This window comes from Pipistrellus hanaki, assembly GCF_964339955.1.
Source record: "Pipistrellus hanaki genome assembly, chromosome: 18".
In the NCBI taxonomy this organism is placed as follows: Eukaryota; Metazoa; Chordata; class Mammalia; order Chiroptera; family Vespertilionidae; genus Pipistrellus; species Pipistrellus hanaki.
Window position 1 is genome coordinate 34,691,608 of NC_140520.1, and position 24,007 is coordinate 34,715,614.

The 24,007-nt window shown below is 40.4% G+C and overlaps 2 protein-coding genes across 2 annotated transcripts; both read left to right on the forward strand.

Annotated features, from left to right (window-relative positions):
* Positions 1-332: 332 nt before the first annotated feature.
* Positions 333-1,265, forward strand: LOC311612274 (olfactory receptor 10J1-like; the record flags this gene model as incomplete). The annotated part of the gene is made up of 1 exon (XM_084865122.1): positions 333-1,265. The coding sequence occupies one exon, from the start codon at positions 333-335 to the stop codon at positions 1,263-1,265; it is 933 nt and encodes a 310-aa protein (XP_084721248.1).
* Positions 1,266-9,631: 8,366 nt separating this feature from the next.
* On the forward strand, positions 9,632-10,564 carry LOC311612280 (olfactory receptor 10J1-like; the record flags this gene model as incomplete). Its single annotated transcript, XM_084865128.1, has 1 exon — positions 9,632-10,564. The coding sequence occupies one exon, from the start codon at positions 9,632-9,634 to the stop codon at positions 10,562-10,564; it is 933 nt and encodes a 310-aa protein (XP_084721254.1).
* Between the last annotated feature and the right edge of the window lie 13,443 nt (positions 10,565-24,007).

Here is a 24,007-nt window from a genome sequence, read left to right on the forward strand (position 1 = left end):
CTGCATTTTCTATTTCTTTAGCCTCAGTTTCTCCCTTACACCTGTGTTCTCACTCATCAGGAAATCTGTTCTAAACTTGCCCAGTTATTCTTCCTTCTACCTTATCACAACTCTGTGTATTTTTCTATATTGTTATACATACATGGAATTACTTCCTGGTTGTGTTTTTCTGTCTTTACCTATTAGTGAGCAGTAGTCTCCATTTACCTGGCATCCATCCAGAAACAGGTTCTTATTATCTACTTCTAGAGTTCTCCTGCTCAAAACATCAGGCACCGATGTGTTCTGACTGATTGGACTAAGTCTGCAGCTTTCAAATGTGGAATTTACCAATGAAGAGAGAGAACTACACAGTGGTGAGTGAATTTTTTTTCCAGGGTTTTTCCAGCTTTCATGAACACAAGCTTACTCTATTTGCAATATTTATCACCTTGTACATTTTAACCCTGGCTGGCAATGTCATCATTGTGACAATTATCAGTATTGATCGTCACCTTCACACCCCCATGTACTTCTTTCTTAGTATGCTTTCAACCTCAGAAACAATGTACACATTGGTCATTGTACCAAAGATGCTCTCCGGCCTCATCGGACAAAGCCAGTCCATCTCCTTGGCTGGCTGTGCCACCCAGATGTTCTTTTTTATCACTTTGGCCATCAACAACTGCTTTCTACTCACAGCAATGGGGTATGACCGCTATGTCGCCATCTGCAAACCTTTGAGGTATACAGTCATCATGAACAAGAAGGTGTGTGCCCACTTGGTTTGGGGGGCCTGCAGCATTGGCCTGCTGGTGGCCATAATTCAGATTTCCTCTGTGTTCACTCAGCCCTTTTGTGGTAAAGAGGTGGCCCATTATTTCTGTGATGTCCTCCCAGTGATGAAACTCTCCTGTGCTGACACCAATCTACATGACATAATTAATTTTATCATCAGCTCACTTGTCATTGTTGTACCCATGGGTTTAGTCTTCATCTCCTATTTCCTTATCATCTCCACCATCCTCAAGATTGCTTCAAGTGAGGGCCAAAGGAAGGCTTTTGCAACTTGTGCCTCCCACCTCATTGTGGTCATTGTACACTATGGCTGTGCCTCCATTGCCTACCTCAAGCCTGAGTCTGAGAACAGCATGGATCAGGATCAGCTGATCTCAGTGGCCTACACCATCTTTACTCCTCTCCTGAACCCTGTGGTCTACACTCTGAGAAACAAGGAGGTCAGGAATGCCCTTCACCGTACTCTCAGCAGAAAACTTCCTGCCTAGGATCATAGGTAGTTTGGCATTAACCTATCATACTCTGGGTATTTTTGCAATCTGAAAAAAAAATCTTATTTTAATTTTTGTATGTATTTGTCCAGTTTTCCCATAACCATTTGTTGAAAAGGCTGTGTTTACCCAATTGTATATTCTTGCACCGTTTGTCAGAGATGAATTGACCAGATAGGTATGTGGTGTCTTTTCTTCTGGGCTCTCTACTCTGTTCCATTGATCAATGTGTTAGTTTTCATGCCAGTGCCATGATGTTTTGATTACTATGGCTTTGTAGTGTAGTTTGAGATCAGGTAACATAATACCTCCAATTTTGTTCTTCTTTTTCAATATTGCTGTGTCTTTTATGGTCTTTGTGTTTCCATGTAAATTTTAACGTTATTTGTTGTAGTTCTGTGAAAAAAATTATAGGTATTTTGATAGAGATTGCATTGAATCTATAGATTGCTTTGAGTAATATGGTTATTTTAACCATATTAATTCTTTTTATCTGCAGAAATGTTATATGCTTCCATTTATTTGTATCAATGTCTTCTAATATTCTGAATAAAGGTCTTTTACTTTCTTGGCTAGATATATTCCTAGGTATTTTTTTGGTGCAGTTGGAAAAGTGATTGTTTTTATTCATTTTTCTTTCCAATTGTTATTGGTGCATAAAAATGCATCCAGCCTTAGCAGGTTTGCCCCCGTTGATAGCACACAGACTGAAGGGTCCCAGGTTCCGTTCCAGTCAAGGGCACATAACACAGTTTCAGGCTCGATCCTTGGCCCTGGTTGGGGCATGTGCGTGAGGCAACCAATTACTGTGTCTCTTGCATTGATATTTCTCTTTCTCTGTTTCTCTCCCTCCCTTCCATTCTTTCTTGAAATCAGTGGAAAGATATCCTTGGGTAAGGATTAACAAAAAAAAAAATTCAACTAATTTCTGAATATTAATGTTGTATTCTGCTAGGCTACTTTCTTACACCATTAGAAGAATAAACTCAAAATAAATTAAAGACTTAAATGTATGGCCCCAAAACATAAAACCCTTCGAAGAAAACAGTAAACTTTCTGACATAGTTGTTAGTAATAATTTTTTGGATATGTTTCCCCAGGCAAGTTAAACAAAAATAAAATAAACACATTAGACTACATCAAACTAAAAAGTTTTTGCATAACAAAGGAAACCATCAACAAAATGAAAAGGCTGCCTACTGAATGGAAGAAAATATTTGTCAGCGATACAAATATTTGCCAGTGATGATATTCATATTCAATATGTAAAAAGAATTCATACAATACAACAGCAATAAGTTAATGAATTAATAAACAATCCAATTTAAAAATGGGTAGAATAACTGAATAGACATTCCTCTAAGAGGACATACAGATGGTCAATGAACATATAAAAAGATGTTCAATACAATAATCATCAGAGAAATGTACATTAAAACCACAATGGGAAATCACCGCACACCTATCAGAATAGTTATTATCAATAAATCAACAAACAACAAGTATTGGTGAAGATGTGGATAAAAGGAACCCTCATACACTGTTGATGGATTTGCAAATGGTATAGTCTCTATGGGAAACAGTTTGGCTGTTCCTTGAAAATTAAAAATCGAAAGACCTTATAACCCAGCAATTATACTTCTTCTGGGTGTTTATCTGAAGAAATCCAAAACACTGATTTGAAAAAACATATTCATCCCTATGTCCATTGAAGCATTATTTACAATAGCCAAAATAATTAAGCAACTCTAGTGCCCAATAATAGATGAATGAAGAAAGAAGTAGTACATATAAAAAATGGGATCATACTCAGCCCAAATGGATGGATATAAGAGGGAAATATACTAATTGAAGTAAGTCAGAGAGAGAAATATAAACACCATAGATTTCACTTATATGTGGAATCTAAATAAACAAATATACAAACAAATGAAAGAGAAAATCATAGATTCAGAGATCAAACTAATGGTTGCCAGATGGGAGGAAGGTTGGAGGGAGGGGTGAAAAGGTTAAGGGATTAAAAGTATAAATTTGCAATTACAAAATAGTCCCTGGTTTGTAAAGGACAGCATAGAGAATATAGTCAGTAATCTTGTAATAACTGTGTGGTGTCAGGCAGGCATTAACCTTATTAGAGGAATCACTTCACAAAGTACGTAAATGTCTAACCACCATGCTGTACACCTGAATAACATTGAATGCCAACTGTAATTGAAAAAAAAATTTTTAAATAGATTCTCTACCTATAATACAGCTGCAAAATTTGGTGGTAAGACTGCCTTAAAGAATCAAGAGTGTCCCTGGCTTTTTTTTTTTTTTTTTTTTTTTTTAATCATCACTCTCCTAAGCCTTTTATTAATCACACTAGAGGCCCAGGGCACAAAATTCTTGCATGGTACAGGGGTGTCCCTCAGCCCAGCTTGCACCCTCTCCAATCTGGGACCCCTCGAGGGATGTGCAACTGCTTGTTTAGGCCTGATCCGACCAGGACATCCCTCTCACAATCCAGGACTGCTAGCTCCCAACTGTTCCCCTGCCTGCTTTCCTGATTGCCCCTAACCACTTCTGCCTGCCAGCCTGATCACCCCTTAACCACTCTGCTGCCAGCCTGGTTGATGCCTAACTGCTCCTCTGCCAGCCTGTTCACCCCTAACTGCCCTCCCCTGAAGGCCTGGTCCCCCCAAACTGCTCTCCCCTGTAGGCCTGATTGCCCCCAACTACCTCCCTTGTAGGCCTGGTCCCTCTCAACTGCCCTCCCCTGCTGGCCATCTTGTGGTGGCCATCTTGTGTCCACATGGGGCAGGATCTTTGTCCACATGAGGGCAGCCATCTTGTGTGTTAAGAGGGACCAGACCTGCAAGGGAGGGTAGTTGGAGGCAATCAAGCCTGCAGGGGAGGGCAGTTAGAGGTGACCAGGCTGGCAAAGGAGGGAAGTTGAGGGTGACTGGGCCTGCAGAGAAGGGCAGTTGGGCGGGACCCAGGTTTGCAGGGGAGAGAAGTTGGGGGGACCAGGCCTGCAGGATTGATTTGTTGCATAAAAAACCCTATAAGACCTCTACAGTTGTACAGGGCTTCATAAGATTGGCACCAATATGGAAAGCAGTGTTTTCCCCTCAGATCCTAATGTTTAATAATGCAGAAAATTATGGCATGATTCACCCAAATGAATCAGAAAGGCCTACCTGTATCTTATTTTTTGTTTGTTTTCATTCATTGTCATTATTGAAAGTATTACGGATGTTCCCCTTCCCCCCCCCCCCCCATTGACCCCTTCCATCCCACTCCTCCCCATCCCCAGGCCTTCTGTTCATGGGTTATGCATATATGCATGTAGGTTACTTGGTGAATCTCTTCCTTCCACCCCTCCCCCTTCCCTCTGACATCTGTCAGTCTGTTCCATGCTTCCATGTCTCTGGATCTATTTTGTTCATCAGTTTATTTTGTTCATTAGATTCCACATACAAGTGAGATCATGTGACACTTGCCTTTCTCTAACTGGCTTATTTCACTTAGCATAATACTCACCAAGTCCCTCCATATAGGAATCTCTTTCACGATCCGCATGGAAAGAGTTCCAATTCAGGGTTCGAGTTCTGGAGAAGGGCCGCACACAAGTGAAAAGACTTGAGACTTGAAGAAATTCATTTTGGTGATATGGGGGGCCAGGCAGTAGTCCAACTCTAGTGGGAGAACTACTGCTCTGGCCCTGCCATCCCCTTTTATTGAGGCTTTGGGGAAAACATCTTAGGCAACATAAACAGAAATTTACATGTAGCCCTTAGGCAGGAAATAACAGAAACTTACACGGGACAAACAAGGTGGAGGCTGCTTCAGCTAACAATGTCTCAACTAAAGGGTGAGTGGTTAGAGCAATTAAGGTTGTTGACCAGCCTTCCTGGTTTCCTGTCAACATCTCTTTTTAGTGAAACTGATTTGCTTGCCAGCACCTCCAGGCTGCTTCAAAGGGTAAGAAATCCTTCCTTTTCACTGCTATATAGTATTCCATACAGTATTCTATGTGTCAATGTACCACAGCTTTTTTATCCACTCATCTATTCATGGGCACGTGGGCTGTTTCCATGTCTTGGCCATTTGAGCACATTTTGTAGAGCTGGCTGCTGCAGGAACCATTTCTCCCCGTGTTTACAGGCTGGGGTACCTCCAGCACACCAAGCATAGTCACTGCTTCAGAGGGCTGGCTATCTATTTCAACATAGTGTGAGAGGAAGACTCCGTGGCTCCAGGCAGAGTGGAGAGCTAGCTCTGGTGATCTTGAGGATGAAGTTGCAAAGTTGTGGGTAAAGGAGCTTCTGGATGTTGGGCTAAGATGAAGCCCTTCACTTGGAAACAGGACAAAGTTAGGATGTTAAGAGCTCAACGAATGTGTCTGTGAAGATGGATAGCTGAGCCCTTCTCAGGAGGGCTTGGGAAAGTGCTTGGATACTATGTTATCTCCTCAACTTATGATACACAAACCTGACTACTTATTTATTTATTTACAAATATTTTTTGATTCATTTCAGAGAGAAAGGGAGGAGGGAGGGAGGGAGAGAGAGGGAGAGAAAGAGAGAGAGAGAGAGAGAGAGAGAGAGAGAGAGCGCCATCAGTCCGTTGTTTTTCATATGCTCCCAACCACAGATCAAACCTGCAACCTATAGGTATGTGCCCTGACCAGGAAGGGAATTGGCAGTTTTTTCACTGATGGTCCAACCAATGGAGTCACCTATCCAGGGTGCCTCATCTTATTTAATAAGTTTCAGGGCGTGGCTTTCTCTTGAATCCTGAAAAATCTGAAATTTGGGGTTTTCTCTGTGTAAGCTTACTAAGTATTCCTAGAGGTTTTCTTGATTAACACTCAAAGTTTCAGTATAAGTTTCTGAAGCCCCAACAATTCCCTCTAGTGAGTAAACACATGGCAGCCTCTCTCTCTCATCTGCTTCCCGGGTTCCTAATGAAACCTCTGAGACCCGCTCTAGAGTCTTTGCATTCTACCTCTGAGAACCCGGAGGGATTTTCAAAGGCGTGTTCCCAGGAGGCTGGAGGCAAAGGGGTTTTCTCCTCTGGGGGAAATAAACGCCCACAGCTCCTGAAATCCGGAGTTTAAGAGACGGCGTTTTTCCTGTGCCGCTTCCCCAGCCAAAGGAGCCCATGCCCGGCCTCCAGGAGCTCAGCAGTAATGTGAAGTTCTCTGATGCCAGAGAAAGCTGACTTCCCCTTGCTTTCTTGGTTTTGGCTTCCACAACAAAGTGTTTCCCTAGGCTTCCTCTGAATAAAGTCAGCCCCTTCCATTCCTTTTAAAGAGCACTCTCTGGAAAGTGGCTCCTTCCTATGGCCAAGGTCAGAAGCAGTGAGTTGCTGTTGGCAGAACTAAATGCAAATGGAATGCCATGTATATTTTTCAAAATCTCATTCTTTTCCTTCTATGGTTTTCAGCATTTGTTTGGTTGTATTGATTCCCATGTCCATTGATATTCTATTTCTTTATGCTCATCTTGCTGTGGCAATGGATTCAAGGACATGAAATTTAGCATGATAATGATCTCCAAATATTTTAAATACTATCTGGCTGGAAAGGAAGCAGAAGGTAGGCTGCTGTGGGGAGGTGGAAAGTTGTAGGCAGACAGATATTGAATCAATATAATGTAATGTTTTCTAAGGATTAAGGTCATTCAAAAATAGAATTAATGACACTATATCTATACCGATCTATAAATGAAATACTATGCACCATAGAAAATAAAATGTGAGGTGGATTTATAGTACTGTTATGGAAACAACATTTAAGAAATAATGTTATAATATAAGAAATAATAAAACAATGTTATTATATAAGAAATAATATTTAAGTGAAAAAACTATGAATTGGTGTGTCCCATAAAATTTTATTTGTATAAAATTGAAATGATATGGAAATATGCATAATTGTACATACAAAATTTCTAGGCAGAAATAAATAAATTTAAAAAACACACATGAATTATGTTTCCTTCTGGATTAGAGAATTCAAATTACAGAAGGAGAAAACTAACTTTCCCATTTGTATTTTACTTTACAGATGTCTTTTTCCCCCCTTAAGCATTTTTACAACAAAAAGCCTAGTTTTATATTTTTAAGTAAACTTAATATCTTAAAAATAAAAGAGGGGGTGCTAACTTGTAAGAAAATAAATTTCCAATTGTTGGAAGCACTGAAGCAGAATTTGGTGAACTATCTGTGAGCAATGCTGGGCTTTTAAAGTTACAGCCTAACTCTAAGTTCCTATGATTCAGTTCTAATAAAGGAACTTAAAGCTACAAAGAATATGAGTTTTCCCAGCTTGCTTCCAACTGGAAAGATGTGAATAACGAAATGGATAAGATTAACCCCTTGCCCAGGATTGCTTGTCAGGTCTCAGCAGAAAATATTTCTCTAGAAGGTAGTAATTTTCCATGTTTTAAACTGTGGGGAGATGTTTTAGGTTAAAAACCTAGAATATAAAGAAACAGAAAATGCGTTTCTCAGTGATATGGCTTCCCAGGCGGAGGCTGCTATGGTCTCAGGGACCATGATCACATTGCAGTCTGAGTGCTCTCACCCATCAGGACCTCCCCATTGGAGGAGCCATTGTCTTCCTGAGGGGCGATGAGAGGGATTGTAACTATGGTAATGCACAGCACATTCGGTCTGTTCTCCTCCATAGCCTGGCTGAGGTTTTCTGTTCCTTTTAGTGTAGGTAGGTTTGATTTTCCTCTTCCATAGATCTGGGTTTTGTTCCAGTAATATTTTACCTATTTATCTAGATAATCCTAAAACTTTTCCAGTTTTCCTAATGATTTCCAATTTTTCCAATTTACCCCTCAATGTAATCTCATTTCTAGAGTAAGGCAAATGTATTAATACTTGTTAATAGTCACCAAAGTAGCCTTCTATTTTTATCTGTTCACACTGGCATTAGAATTAAAAGATTGTATCTATGATTTTTAAAATTTTAGACAAATCACCTAATCCTAGGTGTCTTAGATTTTCCATCTGCAAGATTAAGATAATAATTACCTAACACATGGGATTGCTATGCTGTTAAATAATACATGCAAAAATGCTTTACAAACTAAAAACTGCAATAAGGGACTATTATTTTTGCTGTGGTTATCGTTATTAATTTTTTAATATGAGAACTTTGTGATGCCCAATTACCCCTCAAATAGAAAATAGGGGATATGTGCAACCTATTTATAATGTTGAAGAAATTAGAAACGGGAGTTCAGAGTAGAATAGTGAGTCAGACTACCTATAAAAACTCATATGCAAGCACAAGCTACAAAACACAGAGAAATAACACATATTTTATGAGAATTAGTTACAGAGCATCACTAGCAATTGGAAAGGGCTTGGACTGATAGGTGTGAGAAGCCTTTCTCTGCAAGAGGAGACTGGAGTAAAATATTGACTAAAGAGAAAAACATGCCTCATTAAAAACCAATACAAGAGCTTAAGAAACACACACACACACACACACACACACACACACACACACAACAGGATGGTAAATCACCAGAGTGAAAGAGGGTTGGAAGGAGGTAAAGAGGGTGAAGGGGAGATAAAATGAAGAGGAAAGGAAACTTGACTTGGGTGGTAAATACACAATACAATATACATGATATTCTATAGGATTTTACACCTGAAACCTAGATAATTTTATTCACCAATGTTGTGTCAATAAAAACTTTTTTTTTTCAAAATGGGGAGGGCAGTCAGGAGAGGAGTAAAGATAGTGTAGGCCACTGAGATCAGCTGATCCTGATCAGCTGATCCTGATCCATTGAATAATTTGTGAAAATGATTTATGAAAGACACAGAAGTGGAACAGGGAGAAAGCAAACACTTCTCTGTTACTTAGCAGTTAAAAGGGGAGATGTTTAAGATCAAACTTGTGCTTTAAACAAAGTAGAATAGATGGGCAAATTTGTTTTAGGTAAACAAAACCATGCAACTGGAATCCAGGAGAAAATGCTTTGAAAACTTGACTAGTCATTTTCTATTTCTTTAGCCTCAGTTTCTCCCTAACACCTGTGTTCTCATTAATCAGGAAATCTGTTCTAAACTTGCCCAGTTATCCTTCCTTCTACCTTCTTACAACTATGTGCATTTTTCTATATTGTTATACATTTTTCTATATTGCTATGCATCTGCATAAATTAAATTACTTCCTGGTTGTGTTTTTCTGTCTTTACCTATTAGTGAGCAGTAGTCTCCATTTACCTGGCATCCATCCAGAAACAGGTTCTGATTATCTACTTCTAGAGTTCTCCTGCTCAAAACATCAGGCACCGATGTGTTCTGACTGATTGGACTAAGTCTGCAGCTTTCAGAGGTGGAATTTACCAATGAAGAGAGAGAACTACACAGTGGTGAGTGAATTTTTTTTCCAGGGTTTTTCCAGCTTTCATGAACACAAGCTTACTCTATTTGCAATATTTATCACCTTGTATGTTTTAACCATGGCTGGCAATGTCATCATTGTGACAATTATCAGTATTGATCGTCATCTTCACACTCCCATGTACTTCTTTCTTAGTATGCTTTCAACCTCAGAAACAATGTACACATTAGTCATTGTACCACCAATGCTCTCTGGCCTCATCAGACAAAGCCAGTCCATCTCCTTGGCTGGCTGTGCCACCCAGATGTTCTTTTTTATCACTTTGGCCATCAACAACTGCTTTCTACTCACAGCAATGGGGTATGACCGCTATGTCGCCATCTGCAAACCTTTGAGGTATACAGTCATCATGAACAAGAAGGTGTGTGCCCATCTGGTTTGGGGGTCCTGCAGCATTGGCCTGCTGGTGGCCATAATTCAGATTTCCTCTGTGTTCACTCAGCCCTTTTGTGGTAAAGAGGTGGCCCATTATTTCTGTGACATCCGCCCAGTTGTGAAACTCTCCTGTGCTGACACCAATGTTCATGACATAATTACTTTTATCATCAGCTCACTTGTCATTATGGTACCCATGGGTTTGGTCTTCATCTCCTACTTCCTTATCATCTCCAACATCCTCAAGATTGCCTCAAGTGAGGGCCAAAGGAAGGCTTTTGCAACTTGTGCCTCCCACCTCATTGTGGTCATTGTACACTATGGCTGTGCCTCCATTGCCTACCTCAAGCCTGAGTCTGAGAACAGCATGGATCAGGATCAGCTGATCTCAGTGGCCTACACTATCTTTACTCCTCTCCTGAACCCTGTGGTCTACACTCTGAGAAATAAGGAGGTCAGAAATGCCCTTCACCGTACTCTCAGCAGAAAACCTCCTGCCTAGGATCATAGGTAGTTTGGCATTAACCTATCATACTCTGGGTATTTTTGCAATCTGAGAAAAAAAGATCTTATGTTAATTTTTATATGTATTTGTCCAGTTTTCCCATCCCCATTTGTTGAAAACGCTGTGTTTACCCAATTGCATATTCTTGCACCCTTTGTCAGAGATGAATTGACCAGATAGGTGTGTGGTGTCTTTTCTTCTGGGCTCTCTACTCTGTTCCATTGATCAATGTGTTAGTTTTCATGCCAGTGCCATGATGTTTTTTTTTTTACTATGGCTTTGTAGTGTAATTTGAGATTATACCTCAAATTTTGTTCTTCTTTCTTAATATTGCTGTGCTATTCAAGGTCTTTTGTGTTTCCATGTAAATTTTAAGATCATTTTTTGTAGTTCTATGAAAAATTCCAAAGGTGTTTGTATTGAATCTACAGATTGCTTCGGGTAATAAGGATATTTTAACCATGTTAATTCTGTTTATCTGTGGGCATGGTATATACTTCCATTTATTTGTATATTCAGTTTCTTCCTTCAATGTCTTCTAATATTCTGAATACAGGTCTGTTACTTTCTTGGTTAGATGTTTTTCTAGGTATTTTTTGTGCAACTGGAAAAGTGATTGTTTTATTCATTTCTCTTTCTTATTGTTATTGGTGTTAAAAATGCAACCAGCCTTAGCCAGTTTGGCTCAGTGAATAGAGTGTCAGCCCACAGACTGAAGGGTTCGGATTTTGATTCCAGTCAAGGGCACACACCTCGGAAGTAGGCTTGATCCCCAGTCCTCGTTGAAGTATGTGTGGGAGGCAACCAATTAAACAAACAGAAACTTCATCTGTTTCTCCCTCTCCCTTTCATTCTTTATAGAAACCAATAGAAAGATATCCTTTGGTAAAGATTAAGAAAAAAATTCAACTAATTTCTGAAGATTAATTTTCTGCTAGACTACTTTTTTATACAATTACAAGAATAATCTCAAAATGGATTAAAGATTTAAATATATGACCCTAAACCATAAAACCCTTAGAAGAAAACAATAAACTTTCTGACAAAGCTGTCAGTAACTTTTTTTTTTTTTTTATGTTTCCTCAGGCAAGGGAAACAAAAGTAAAATAAACACATTAGACTACATTAAGCTAAAAAGTTTTTGCACAACAAAGGAAACCATCAACAAAATTAAAAGGCAGCCTACTGAATGGAAGAAAGTATTTGCCAGTGATACAAATATTTGCCAGTGATAGAATTAATATTCAATATGTAAAAAGAACTCATACAATATAACAGAAATAAATAAATGAATTAATGAATGAATTAATAATCAATCCAATTTAAAAATGGGTAGAGGAACTGAATAGACATAAAGATGGTCAATAAACATGAAAAGTTGCTCAATATCAATGGTCATCAGAGAAATGTACATTAAAACCACAATAGAAATCACTGTACACCTATCAGAATAGTTGGAATTCCCTCTCATAATCTGGGACTGCTGGCTCCTAACCATTCGCCTACCTACCTACCTGATTGCCCCTAACCCAGTGATTCTCAACCTTCCTAATGCTGCGACCCTTTAATACAGTTCCTCATGTAGTGGTGAACCCCAACCATAAAATTATTTTTGTTGCTACTTCATAACTAATTTTGCTACTGTTATGAATTGTAATGTAAATATTTGATATGCAGGATGTCTTAGGCAACCCATGTGAAAGGGTCATTTGACCCCCAAAGGTGTTGCAACCCACAGGTTGAGAACCACTGACCTAACCACTCTACATGTCATCCTGATAGCCCTCTAACTACTTACCTACTGGCCTGATTGACGCTTAATTTCTCCCCTGCTGGCATGATCATCTCCAACTGCCCTCCCTTTCAGTACTAAGGGGACTGGAGGATTCTGGATGGATGAGGCAGGGCTGAGGAGACTGGGTGCCACTATCTTGTGGCTGTGGCACCACCATCTTTTGTGAGGGTGTGAGGGTCAATTAGCATATTCCCTCTTTATTAGATAAGTTCCCAATTTTGTTGAAGCTCATATTAGAGCTATTTCTTTGGTGAGTCTTGTATGTTTACATGTTTGTAAGTAACTTGTTACATCCAGCAACTGAATTCCTCTGCAGTTATATATGCTCTGTACCAAGTGACGCATATGCTCTTCTGTACTCACAGTGTAGAGAGATCTAAAAATATTTTTGAAATTAAATTAATTATTTCCACCTCTCAACCAGCTCTGGCTTTCTCAGATTTGAAAATTAGCCCATGACTTTCAGTCTTTCCTGTGTGGAACCTGAGCTGGTACCTTTGTCTTGCCTTGACCCTCATCATTTCTACATAAGTGGACTCATTTTCTGTGAACAATTGGGTACCTAGGTTAAACTCGCAGTTAAAACATTTGTCTAAGCAAGTATGAGAATCTCCCAATGCGTCTTGTTTTTGCTTTCTAAAGCAGAAAGTTGCTCTGATATGTGAAAAATGTTTAAGGCTTTAGGATTATTTGGTCTGGACTAAAGTGAGGCAGAACTTGCCAAATGACTGCTGGTACATAAAAGGCTGATGTTTAAAAAATAATACTAATAATATTCTGTACCTGCCACTCATCATCCTTCTCCTGCTTAAAGACAGTCCAAAACTGCATTGAAAGTGCATGTCAAATCCAGGACTTGGGAATCCCTGATAGCAGAAGGGCCAATAAGAGAAATATTCATGTTTAGGGGGCATTGCCTTAAAAAAAAGATTTGCCTCCTCAGAACAGCTATCTCTAAGAGAGCAACCTGAGAGTGAGTGTGAAGAGGACCTTTTGGGAAGCTTTCTGCTGCCTTTATGTTCCCTGGGAACCCTTCTGCATCTTTTCTTGGTAGGTTCAGGGAAACAGTCTTACAACCCTACTTCTGACAAAGCCCCATTTGAGATTCTGGCTTTGGGAGTCCTGCCGACTACAGTAACCTAATCCTGAAAGCCTCTGCCCACTGTGATGCTATTTTTATAGATTGTTGGTTTGTTGCATACAGAACCCTATAAGACCTCCTGCAGTTGTACAGGGCTTTATAAGATTGGCAGCCATATGGAAAGCAGTGTGTTCCCCTCAGATCCTACAGTTGGGTAATGCAGAAAATTATGACATGATTCACCCAAAGTAATGTTTGCACAATTCGGAATGAGTCGAAAGGCCTACCTATGTCTTGTTTTTTGTATCTTTCCATTTATTGTCATTATTGACAGTATTACGGATGTTCCCCTTTACCCCCCATTGACCCCTTCCATCCCACTCCTCCCCCTCCCCAGGCCTTCTGTTTATTGGTTATGCATATATGCATGTAGGTTACTTGGTTAATCTCTTTCTTCCACCCCTCCCCCTTCCCTCTGACATCTGTCAGTCTGTTCCATGCTTCCATGTCTCTGGATCTATTTTGTTCACCAGTTTATTTTGTTTATTAGATCATGTGATACTTGTTTTTCTCTAACTGGTATACTTCACTTAGCATAATACTCACTGAGTCACTCCATGCTGCCTCAAGGGATAAGAAATCCTTCTTTTTCATTGCTATATAGTATTCCATATAGTATTCTATGTGTCAATGTACCACAGCTTTTTTATCCACTCATCTATTCATGAGCACTTGGGCTGTTTCTATGTCTTGGCCATTTGAGCACATTTTGTAGAGCTGGCTGCTGCAGGAACCATTTCTCCAGCACACCAAGCACAGTCACTGCTTCAGAGGGCTGGCTATCTATTTCAAAATAGCGTGAGATGAAGACCCCATGGCTCAAGGCAGAGTGGAGAGCTAGCTCTGGTGATCTTGAGGATGAAGTTGCAAAGTTGTGGGTAAAGGAGCTTCTGGATGTTGGGCTAAGATGAAGCCCTTCATTTGGAAACAGGACAAGGTTAGGACATTAAGAGCTCAACGAATGTGTCTGTGAAGATGGATAGCTGAGTCCTTCTCAGGAGGGCTTGGGAAAGTGCTTGGATACTATGTTATCATCTCAATTTATGATTTACAAACCTGACTATTTTTGTTGATTTTAGAGAGGAAGGGAGAGGGAGAGATAGAGATAGAGAGAGAGAGATCAATGATGAGAAAGAATCACTGATCGGCTGCCTCCTGCACACACCACACAGGATATTGAGCCCATAACCCAGGCATGTGCCCTGATCAGATTCGAACCATGACCTCCTGGTTCATAGGTCAGCGCTCACCCACTGAGCTACACCAGCCAGGCTTGACTGTTATAAACATGATATCCAGGTTATTTGTTTCTTTGTCTCCAATAACAACTTTGTAAGTTGCTGTATCCGTTCTTCCATTTTTATTTATTACACATTAGAAGACTTTAATGTTCAAGAACATAGGGGTCACGTATATTTCCTCCTCATAGCTGACTCTCCATCATCTGTCACTGCGATTAATTTATAGTAACAGCCCTAAAACTACTTATGGAATGAAGTAACCTGGGTTTTTTTCAAGTTGCTTAGAGTTATAAAGTTGTGTGAGTTAAGCCTCCCAGTTGCAAACAACCAAAGCCACTGTAGGTAATTGTAGTAATCTATATCCATTTAACTATGCTGCATGATAAACCACCTCAAAATTCAGTTTTTAAAACAGTAAACATCAATTTAGTTCATGAATCTTTGGGTTGCTTTGGGCTTAGGATTGTTCTGATTTCAGAGGTTGATTAACAGCAAGTCAGTTAGCTCTTGGACAATAACATAATATGAGTCAAAAATAGTGTGATGGGAATTAAAGCATTTTAAGATCCTTGTCTTGCTTGTATAATTTTAAATTGGCCTAAATCAGTTTGATTTTTCATTTTTAATTTTAAAACTATAATAACATAACATCAAAAATTTCCTAAGAAATATTTTTTAAATCATTTTCACAGTGCATTTTGTATAATACTAAATAAATAAGTTATTTTCCATAAAATATCTTACTTTATATTTATTTATTATAGCTCCAGGTAAGTTAATTTTATTAAAGTCTTTAATAATATCCAAAACACATACTTTAAGAAGACAAATTTGACATATCCACATTTAGTAAGTGTTCCACATTATTGAATTAAAATAACTATGACAGAATACAATTTATGGACATATTCAAATGGCATTTTAAAAACCACATTTCACTTAGGGATAAATATATATTAGTTAAAGTAAAGATTGAAATGCAACTATTTTTGTTATATCAGAAATATACAAAAATATCTAATGATTTGAATTGTGTTTCTGATATTGAGAACCTAAAAAAAACCACACACACACACACACACACACGCATGCACAACTGTTTTGTAAATAATATCCATGCTTAGTTTCCAAGTAATTATTTTTCAGTGTCTAATTAAGTGCTAAAGATACCTTGATATGCTATAGAATATTTATTAGATTGGGATCTCTTGGATAACCAATATGAATAAAATTCAGAAATCGAGAATATGTAAATTTAAAATAATATCCTATGTTTATAAATACAGACATATGTATCCATGTATAAGCATGTAAAAGAATAATACACATGTACTCAACAGACTGTTGACCTCTGAGGAAGGAGAACGTAAGAAAAGGGAAGGGATGGATGTGAGTTTCTGATTGTCTTCATAAATGTTATTATTTTAAAAACAGAGATAGGAAACAGTTATGACAAATTGGCGTGGCAAATGCATGGTAATAGATATGTAATTTATAACTTTTCTCTACTGACGTATAAATTTAAAATTTTCACACTCATTATTTTTAAATGCAATCTCCAGGTGAATTCTGAGTGATCATTTTTTGTTCCTCATTAACGTGTTATATTTCAATATGAATGCTCATTATGATCCATAACTTTAACTAATGACTTATAATTATAAATGAGGCAAATGTATGACTAAGGGGAAAGAAACGTAAAATGGTACAGCAGTAAAAACCATCAACTTGGTTTGCAGTGATAAGCTCTTGGAGTGGTTGAGTCAAAAGAGGGTACTTCTGCCGAAACTGGTTTGGCTCAATGGGATAGAGCGTCGGCTTGGGGACTGAGGGGTCCCTGGTTCGATTCCAGTCAAGGGCATGTGCCTTGGTTGCGGGCATATCCCCTGTAGGGGGTGTGCAAGAGGCAGCTGATCGATGACTCTCATCAATGTTTCTAACTCTCTATCTCTCTCCCTTCCTCTGTACAAAATCAATAAAATATATTTTTTTAAAAAAAGAGGGCACTTCTGACTCTCACTGAGTATCAGACCTGCTCAATTGATTTCCACTATGAGTTCTATTTTAAAGGAACGTGGTCAAGAAATAGAGGGCTTCCCCTCCCCTCCCCCAGCTTCCATTTCAGAACGGACAGCTGACCTGCATAGTACATGATTTCAGTCCTTCATGTTTTGACATTTTCCCGCCAAGACCTAGAAACACAGATAGTAAATGTCAAAGAGCCTGTACCCTCAAGAAGACGTGGAGCCTGCCTCCTGGTCTAACATGTCCAAGCTTCCTCAGGTAAAAGTAGGAAATTGGAATTTACGGGAGATGGGGCAACCACAACAGGTGAAAGGAGAGATCAAGGAGTAAAAGGCATTCTTTATATTTACATGTTTTTATCATCTACATTTAACTCCTGTTAGCTACAAGAAAAGACTTTTCCTTGAAAGAAGAGGGTAAGAAGTCAGGCAGTGAGTTTCTCCCCTTTGCTGGAACCTCTCCAGTCCTTGAGAATATTTTCAGTTCCCAGTATTCACACAGGAGAGAGGCATGAGGTCAGGTAGGCACTGAGTCCAGTTGGGTGACATACTGCAACCGATAGAAATGGGGAGAGACAGGGTGTCTTTTAAAGGAGGAGAGAGTTGGGGTGAAGAAAGGAAGAGGTGGTAGAAAAATTGGAGAAATGATTTTTCAAGCACCAGGGATTCCTAGGGCCAGAGAAAGGAGAGCCGGCTTGGTTACTAGATGGGAACACTGTTACCTCTAGTGTAAGAGAAAGAGAAATGGTTTGGAGCCTTGTTGGTTCATGAGCTGCCCTCTATACACAGAAGGCAAGGAGACACCAAAGAGAGAGGCAGACCACTCCAGATTGCTGGTGGGCGGCAGGCAGATTTAATAAACAACTTACATACGAGGCTTGCCTTGGGTGGGTCTCTGTGCCACCCATCAGAATTTTAAAAGTTCAGAGATTTTAACTGGGTTCAGTCATCTATACTGGCCAGATGGTCTCAACAACCCCTTATCCTCTCCTGGCTATGTCCCTGGAACAACTCCCATTGTGTGAATGGTAAGCAGAGAACACATTCCAAGGACAAGAGAGGAAAGGAGGAGTTTCTGATTGCCCGGGTTTAGCTCATGACTTCCCTCAGTTACCTCCTTCAATACTCCTCCCCTTATGACTGGCTCGTACAATCTTCCATGGCCCCCTCTTCCACAATAGCCTTGGCTGTCAGCAAGAGGTTTCACTAGAATGAAGGTGGCTGATTAGGCTGCTCTCTGGCTACACTAGCAGCAAACACCATAGGAATATTACAGGGGCATGCAAAAGAAAATAGATTAGGACAATGATTCCCAAGTAACTTTTTTCCCCTATCAAAACCCCCATGATCCGACCACTGATTTAAGTCCACTAGGCCAGAAGTTCGGATCACTCAGGGTGTTCACTTGTGTCCTCATGGGATTTAATAAACGTGATTATATACTAGCAGACTCATCAAGCATGAGCACACAGCACTCTGAGCAATGGCACAGCTTCCTCCGTGTGAGGCAGTAAAAATGTCCATTTTCTCATTAGAGACATTTCAGAGTTTAGTAAGGACTGGCTTTGCTGGCTGTCATTTAAGGCTTGCTGGGAGAACTTAGTAAGAGCTTCTATGTGTGCTATAAAGTCTCCCAGGACATTGGAGGGGACACATGATCATACCAATGGAAAGGAGAATGTGATCCACCTCTGGTGAGTTGAGGGAGGTTGGCAGTGTTAGGAACTTGAGCTGGTTGTATATGTAATACATGTTGGCCAGGGAAGACAGCTTGCCAGACCAGAGCCTCCACATTCTCTCCTCTTTCAATGCTATATGTTCTATTACAAGTATAGTACGTTTCAAAAAGTCTAGTTTAGCCCTAACTGGTTTGGCTCAGTGGATAGAGCATCGGCCTGTGGACTCAAGGTTCAATTCTGGTCAAGGGCATGTACCTTGGTTGTGGGCACATCCCCAGTAGGGGGTGTTCAGTAGGCAGCTGATCAATGTTTATCTCTCATCAATGTTTCAAACTCTCTATCTCTCTCCCTTCTTCTCGGTAAAAAATCAAGACATATATATATATATATATATATATATATATATATATATATATATATATATATATATATATATATATGTCTAGTTTATGTCCGAACAAAGGAAGCTCAGTGGAGATTGAGTAGTTTTCCAGGGGTGTAAAGCAACTCACCCATCCTAGTGAGACATCTCATTGAAAATTCCAGTAGATAACACCTCTTTCAAGCATGCTGGGGCTTGGTGTTCTCATCAGTGTAGCATATTGGTCTATAGTGAGAGTCAAAGCAATGACTATCTCCCAAGACCTCCATATAATTTGGTACTGGGTCACAGACATACCCAGTCTGGAATGTGGGACAACACGCTCTACTGGTTGTCCATGAAGAGGTATTAAAGCCTGGGACTGTATTTTAGTCTACCCAGCCAAGGTGGTTTTATCTGTTAGTAATTTCATATGCTGCTTTAAAATTCCATTCTGTTTCCACCCACCCGAATGCTTGTGGGTTATAGTGAAATGGGAACTCAATTCAGTGTCACGTTCTTTTGACCAGTCTTACACGTCAAGACCATTAAAATGTGACTTCCCTGTCCCTGGTCAATCACTATCTAATTGAGGAGGCTGTCCATGTATGGCACTACATGGTCCTCAGCTCCTCTAACCCCCTAATGCTATCAGCCTGGTTTGCTCCACAGCAGAGAGAACTTGGTTACACCAGACATGGAGTCTGCACAACAAAGGCATATTTAGGGAGCCTCACTTGAAGATAGTGCCCAAAGCAATCAATTTACCAATCATCACCAGTTGGGAACTCCTGGGTGAATGGCTCCAGACTCCTTTGGCAATCGCCTTGAATATTGCTTAGAAAACATAGGACACATTTTTACTGCATTAATCAAGTCACTGTATTTCAAGGGCAATACAGCTTCCTTGGCAATATGAATGCTAAAGTATGCACCCAATCTGCTGTATCTATTGAAGAGTCAGTTGCTAGGGAATCAACTTCCTGGTTGTCAGGGAGTGTCAGCAACTTATGAGCTGGGACATGGAAAACAGGGAGGGTTGCCTCGGACTTTTGCAGGAAAACCTCAAATATCTTTCCATATATCCTGACCCCACAAGGGCTTATTCATGGTCATCCACTTCTTGGCTTTCCATTGTCCAAGCCATAGGATTAATTCCTTTAGAACAGCCCAATTGTCAATGGAAGTTGACTTTGTCCACCTGGTAGAGCTTCTCCTGAGGAAGAGCTGATTCGAGAAGTCAAAACATGGCAGGTCCTAAAACATAATCAGGGTCAATGGGTCTCAATAAAACCAACCAATCTAGAGTAAAATCCTCACCAAAATCACCAATCTAGAGTAAAATTCTTGACAAGCTTGAGGACTTCTGTGTACCTGATCTCTGGAGACATAGTCAACCTGCTGCTTGATGATATCAATCTTGTCCAGGAAGCTGGGAGGGAAAGGAAGACACACAGTGGTGTTGAGGGTTGTCAATTTGCCAAATATTCCCACCTCTCTACCACGCCAAGCTAACGGAAATCACCACCCCACAGTTTAGTCTATGGGCATTCTGCTTGTGTTGGTTACATTTATGACTTGAAGCTTATGCCATAGAGTGGTTAGAGCAAATGGAACTTGAGATAAATGTATTTGAGCAGCAGATCTAGGAACCAGGCTTGGGCTCCCAGGATGCCTGGCATATAGCTGAAGTCTGAGGTCAGGCCTATCAGATCGTGTGCCTTTGATAATGACCAAGTAAAACATCTTACGTGTAAAATGGTTTGGCTTTGACTAAAATGGTGGGTAGTTTGAAAACTGTATACTTTTGCATCTCTCAACTTGGACTTCCCCAGCAAGGAAATAATGAAAGTGCATTGTTTGAGTTACTCAGCAGGGGTAGTCCTTCCGCCTCTTAAGAATCTCATTCATTAAAGAAAACAAAAGAGGCTGTCACACAGGGGCCCTCTTTGCCCTGACCACACACACTGAACAGGAAACACACACAGTGTTCCCTTCTGGTCTCGTTGGTCCATGAAATAAAACAGCCCAGAGATGAAATTTATAGTTTTGTTTTGCTTGTTTTTTTGTTTTTTTTAAATAAAACCTCAGGGCACCCAGGTTATGGGTCCCGACATGGCAGGAAGGAGGCTCAGGGGGGCTCGAGTCTCAGGGACTCCCATTACCAACCCGAAAGCTTGACATGGAAAAGTTTTCCACCTCCTCGCTCCCAGCATGACTGTGTGCCAGGGCTCGTGAGTAATTAATTACCAGTCTAACAGTCCCAAGTGCAGGGCACTGAATTCCGCTCGCTGGCTGATGCAGTTCATCCTGTTTCCAGGAATCTGAACTGGAGGCATCAACAGGAATGTTCCCCGCTCCCTCTCTACAGGTCCCAGGGGTTGCTACAAGAATAGGAGTGGGGCCCTAGCCAGTTTGACTCAGTGGGAGAGGGTTGGCCTGCGGACTGAAAGGTCCCAGGTTCGATTCTAGTCAAGGGCATGTACCTTGGTTGCGGGCACATCCCCAGTAGGGGGTGTGCAGGAGGCAGCTCATCCATCTTTCTCTCTCATTGATGTTTCTGACTCTCTATCCCTCTCCCTTCCTCTCTGTAAAAAATCAATTAAAAAAATTTAAAAAAAAGAAAAAGAAAAAAGAATAGGAGTGGGGCATTTGAAGGATCTACATACTGTACTGAGCCCAGCAGCACCGGCATGTTCAGACAGAGTGAGCTGATGAACTGTGCTCCTGTGCAGCGAGTGGGCATTCAGTAGGGAGATGAACCATGGCAGAGGTGGGTGGGTGGAGATGGTTTTCTTTTATTTTCTTAATATATTTTTATTGATTTCAGAGAGGAAAGGAGAGAGAGAGAATCATTGATCGGCATTCTCCTGCACTCCCCCTACTGGTGATCGAGCCCACAACCACAGCATGTGCCCTTGACTGGAATGGAACTCGGGACCCTTCAGTCCGCAGGCTGATGCTCTATCCACTGAGCCAAACCAGTTAGGGCAGTGGGAGATTGTTTTCAACCCGTTCTTTGATGACAAGAAAAGTTCTTACCATGCTTTGCTGTTCCTCAGGAGAAGCTCTACCTGAAGGAGCGCTGTGTGCACTGCTATTGAGGCATTTGGGTTGCCATGTGGGGCATTTTGGGTGTCTGTTTCCTTCCAGAGCTGAGCCCCAAATCACTTCTTCTGTTGTCTCTGCCACAGTCCCCACCGCATGCCTTCTGGAGCCACAGACACAACTAAATCCAATGGTAGTCCTGTTTGGAAGATGCCTAGAGCTTTAATCCACTTCCCTAGCATTTGCCTTCTCAAAGGAGGCTTGTTACCCTGATTCCCTTTCTCATATGTGACCTTTCTTTATGTGGTGGTGTAAAGATTGGAGACACTGTGCCAGGTGGGGAATAAAAGTCTTTCAAAGTCCCCAAATACCTACAAAGACTGTCAACACTTTCTTTACACGCTTGTTACCTTCTATCTTTTAAAGCAGAGGTGTTCTTTTCGATAAAAATATTTTAAAAACTTCTTAGGCCACTTTGTGCCATGATGTTGAACTCCAACTTTCTCTTTCTTCCTGGACACTGCAGGGCATTGTCTGGAGCAGGGCAATAAGCTGCTGTGTATGAGAAATTACTTGCCTTGTGGCTCTCTGGAAACAGAGAGAACAGAGAGAAGGTGTAGGGAGAGATGAGTAATCAATACAGCATAGATGATGACCTATGAGCCCTGGCTGGTGTGGCTCAGTGGTTGAGGTGTTGTCCTGTACATGAAAAGGTCTTGGGTTTGATTCCCAGTTCAGTCCCTGGTTGAGGTGAGTGCAAGAGGCAACCAAGCATGTTTCTATCTTATTTCATCTCTCTCCCCCCCACACCCCTCTCCTCTCTCTAAAATCAATAAACATATCCTCAGGTAAGGATTTTTAAAGGGAAATATAACACAATGAAAGATTGTTTGGAATGGAGATTATTGAAGAATTTTAAGAAAAATGATGAGATATTGAAATTGTAGCCATTGTAATGAAGTGCTATAATGTAACCTGTCTCCATTCCCTCTAGCTATTAGTTCTGCTTCAAGCACAAATATCTGGCTGATTACTACTTTGCAGCTGGATTCCTCTTCTGTGTTGGTGTGGGATCAAGAAAAGACAATAGCCACAGTAAGTAAGGGCAAGAAGACCAAATGGAATCAAGAAATTAGAATTAGGAACAAGTATGAAAATAAAAATCCTGGGGAATTTGCAGAAATTATAAGAGGGTTTTAGATTTCCTATCAAATATAAGATGATGGTTTTGAATCAAATTCAAGCTATATATATTAGAAGCCCGATGCACAAAGATTCATGCTAAAATAGGCCTTTCTTTCCCTGGATGCTGGCACTGCCTTTCCACGCCAGCCCACCTCTTTTCTGGTCAGGCCCTGGAGCTGCCTCTTTCTGCTCTGGCCCTGCCTTCCTATGCTGCCCAGAGGCTCTGAAAGACCAGGGATGGGGCATTGCCAGCCACTCGCCCCTGTCACTTGGTGCCTATGTATGCAAATTAGCTTCTAACTTTGGTGTGTTAATTTGCATATCACTCCTGATTGGCTGGTGGCATTGCGGAGGTACAGTCGTTTACATGTTTGTCTATTATTAGACAAGATATGTCAAAAGACAGGTTGATCTTAACTGACATCTGGGATAATTATGTGTGTGAAAAAATCAGCACACTTTTGATAAGCAGAATATATTTTAGTCAATATTTAGATTACCTTCCTTGGGGTTATAGGGGTGGGGTTCGATGACCATTAAGGGGAGGGGAAAACTTGAATCCTTAATCCATGTATACCTCCAATTAGTTTCCCTTTTAAGAAAGTCAGAAATAGACCTACAGCATGTAAACTTACAGCAGTGAATGACATTCCACGTGTAGAGCTGGGGCGGGGGAGCTTTGGCGCATATGTCTGCTTTTCAATGAATTCCATTCATTGGACTAATTCAAGGACTAAACTCTTCTATTTCTCTTTCTTACAGGACACCCATTTTTTTGTTTGTTTGTTTTATTTTGTTTGGGGCATATGGTTTTTTATCTGAGCCATCAACAAATGCTCTTGATCATGGCTTAGTAACTATACTCCATGCCCTGGTTTCCATTGCCATTCAAGAAGCATTGCCCTTTTTTCTTCCCCTAAAGAATTCTCCTTGATTACCCTCAGTATGACTTTCTCTGCTATCTAG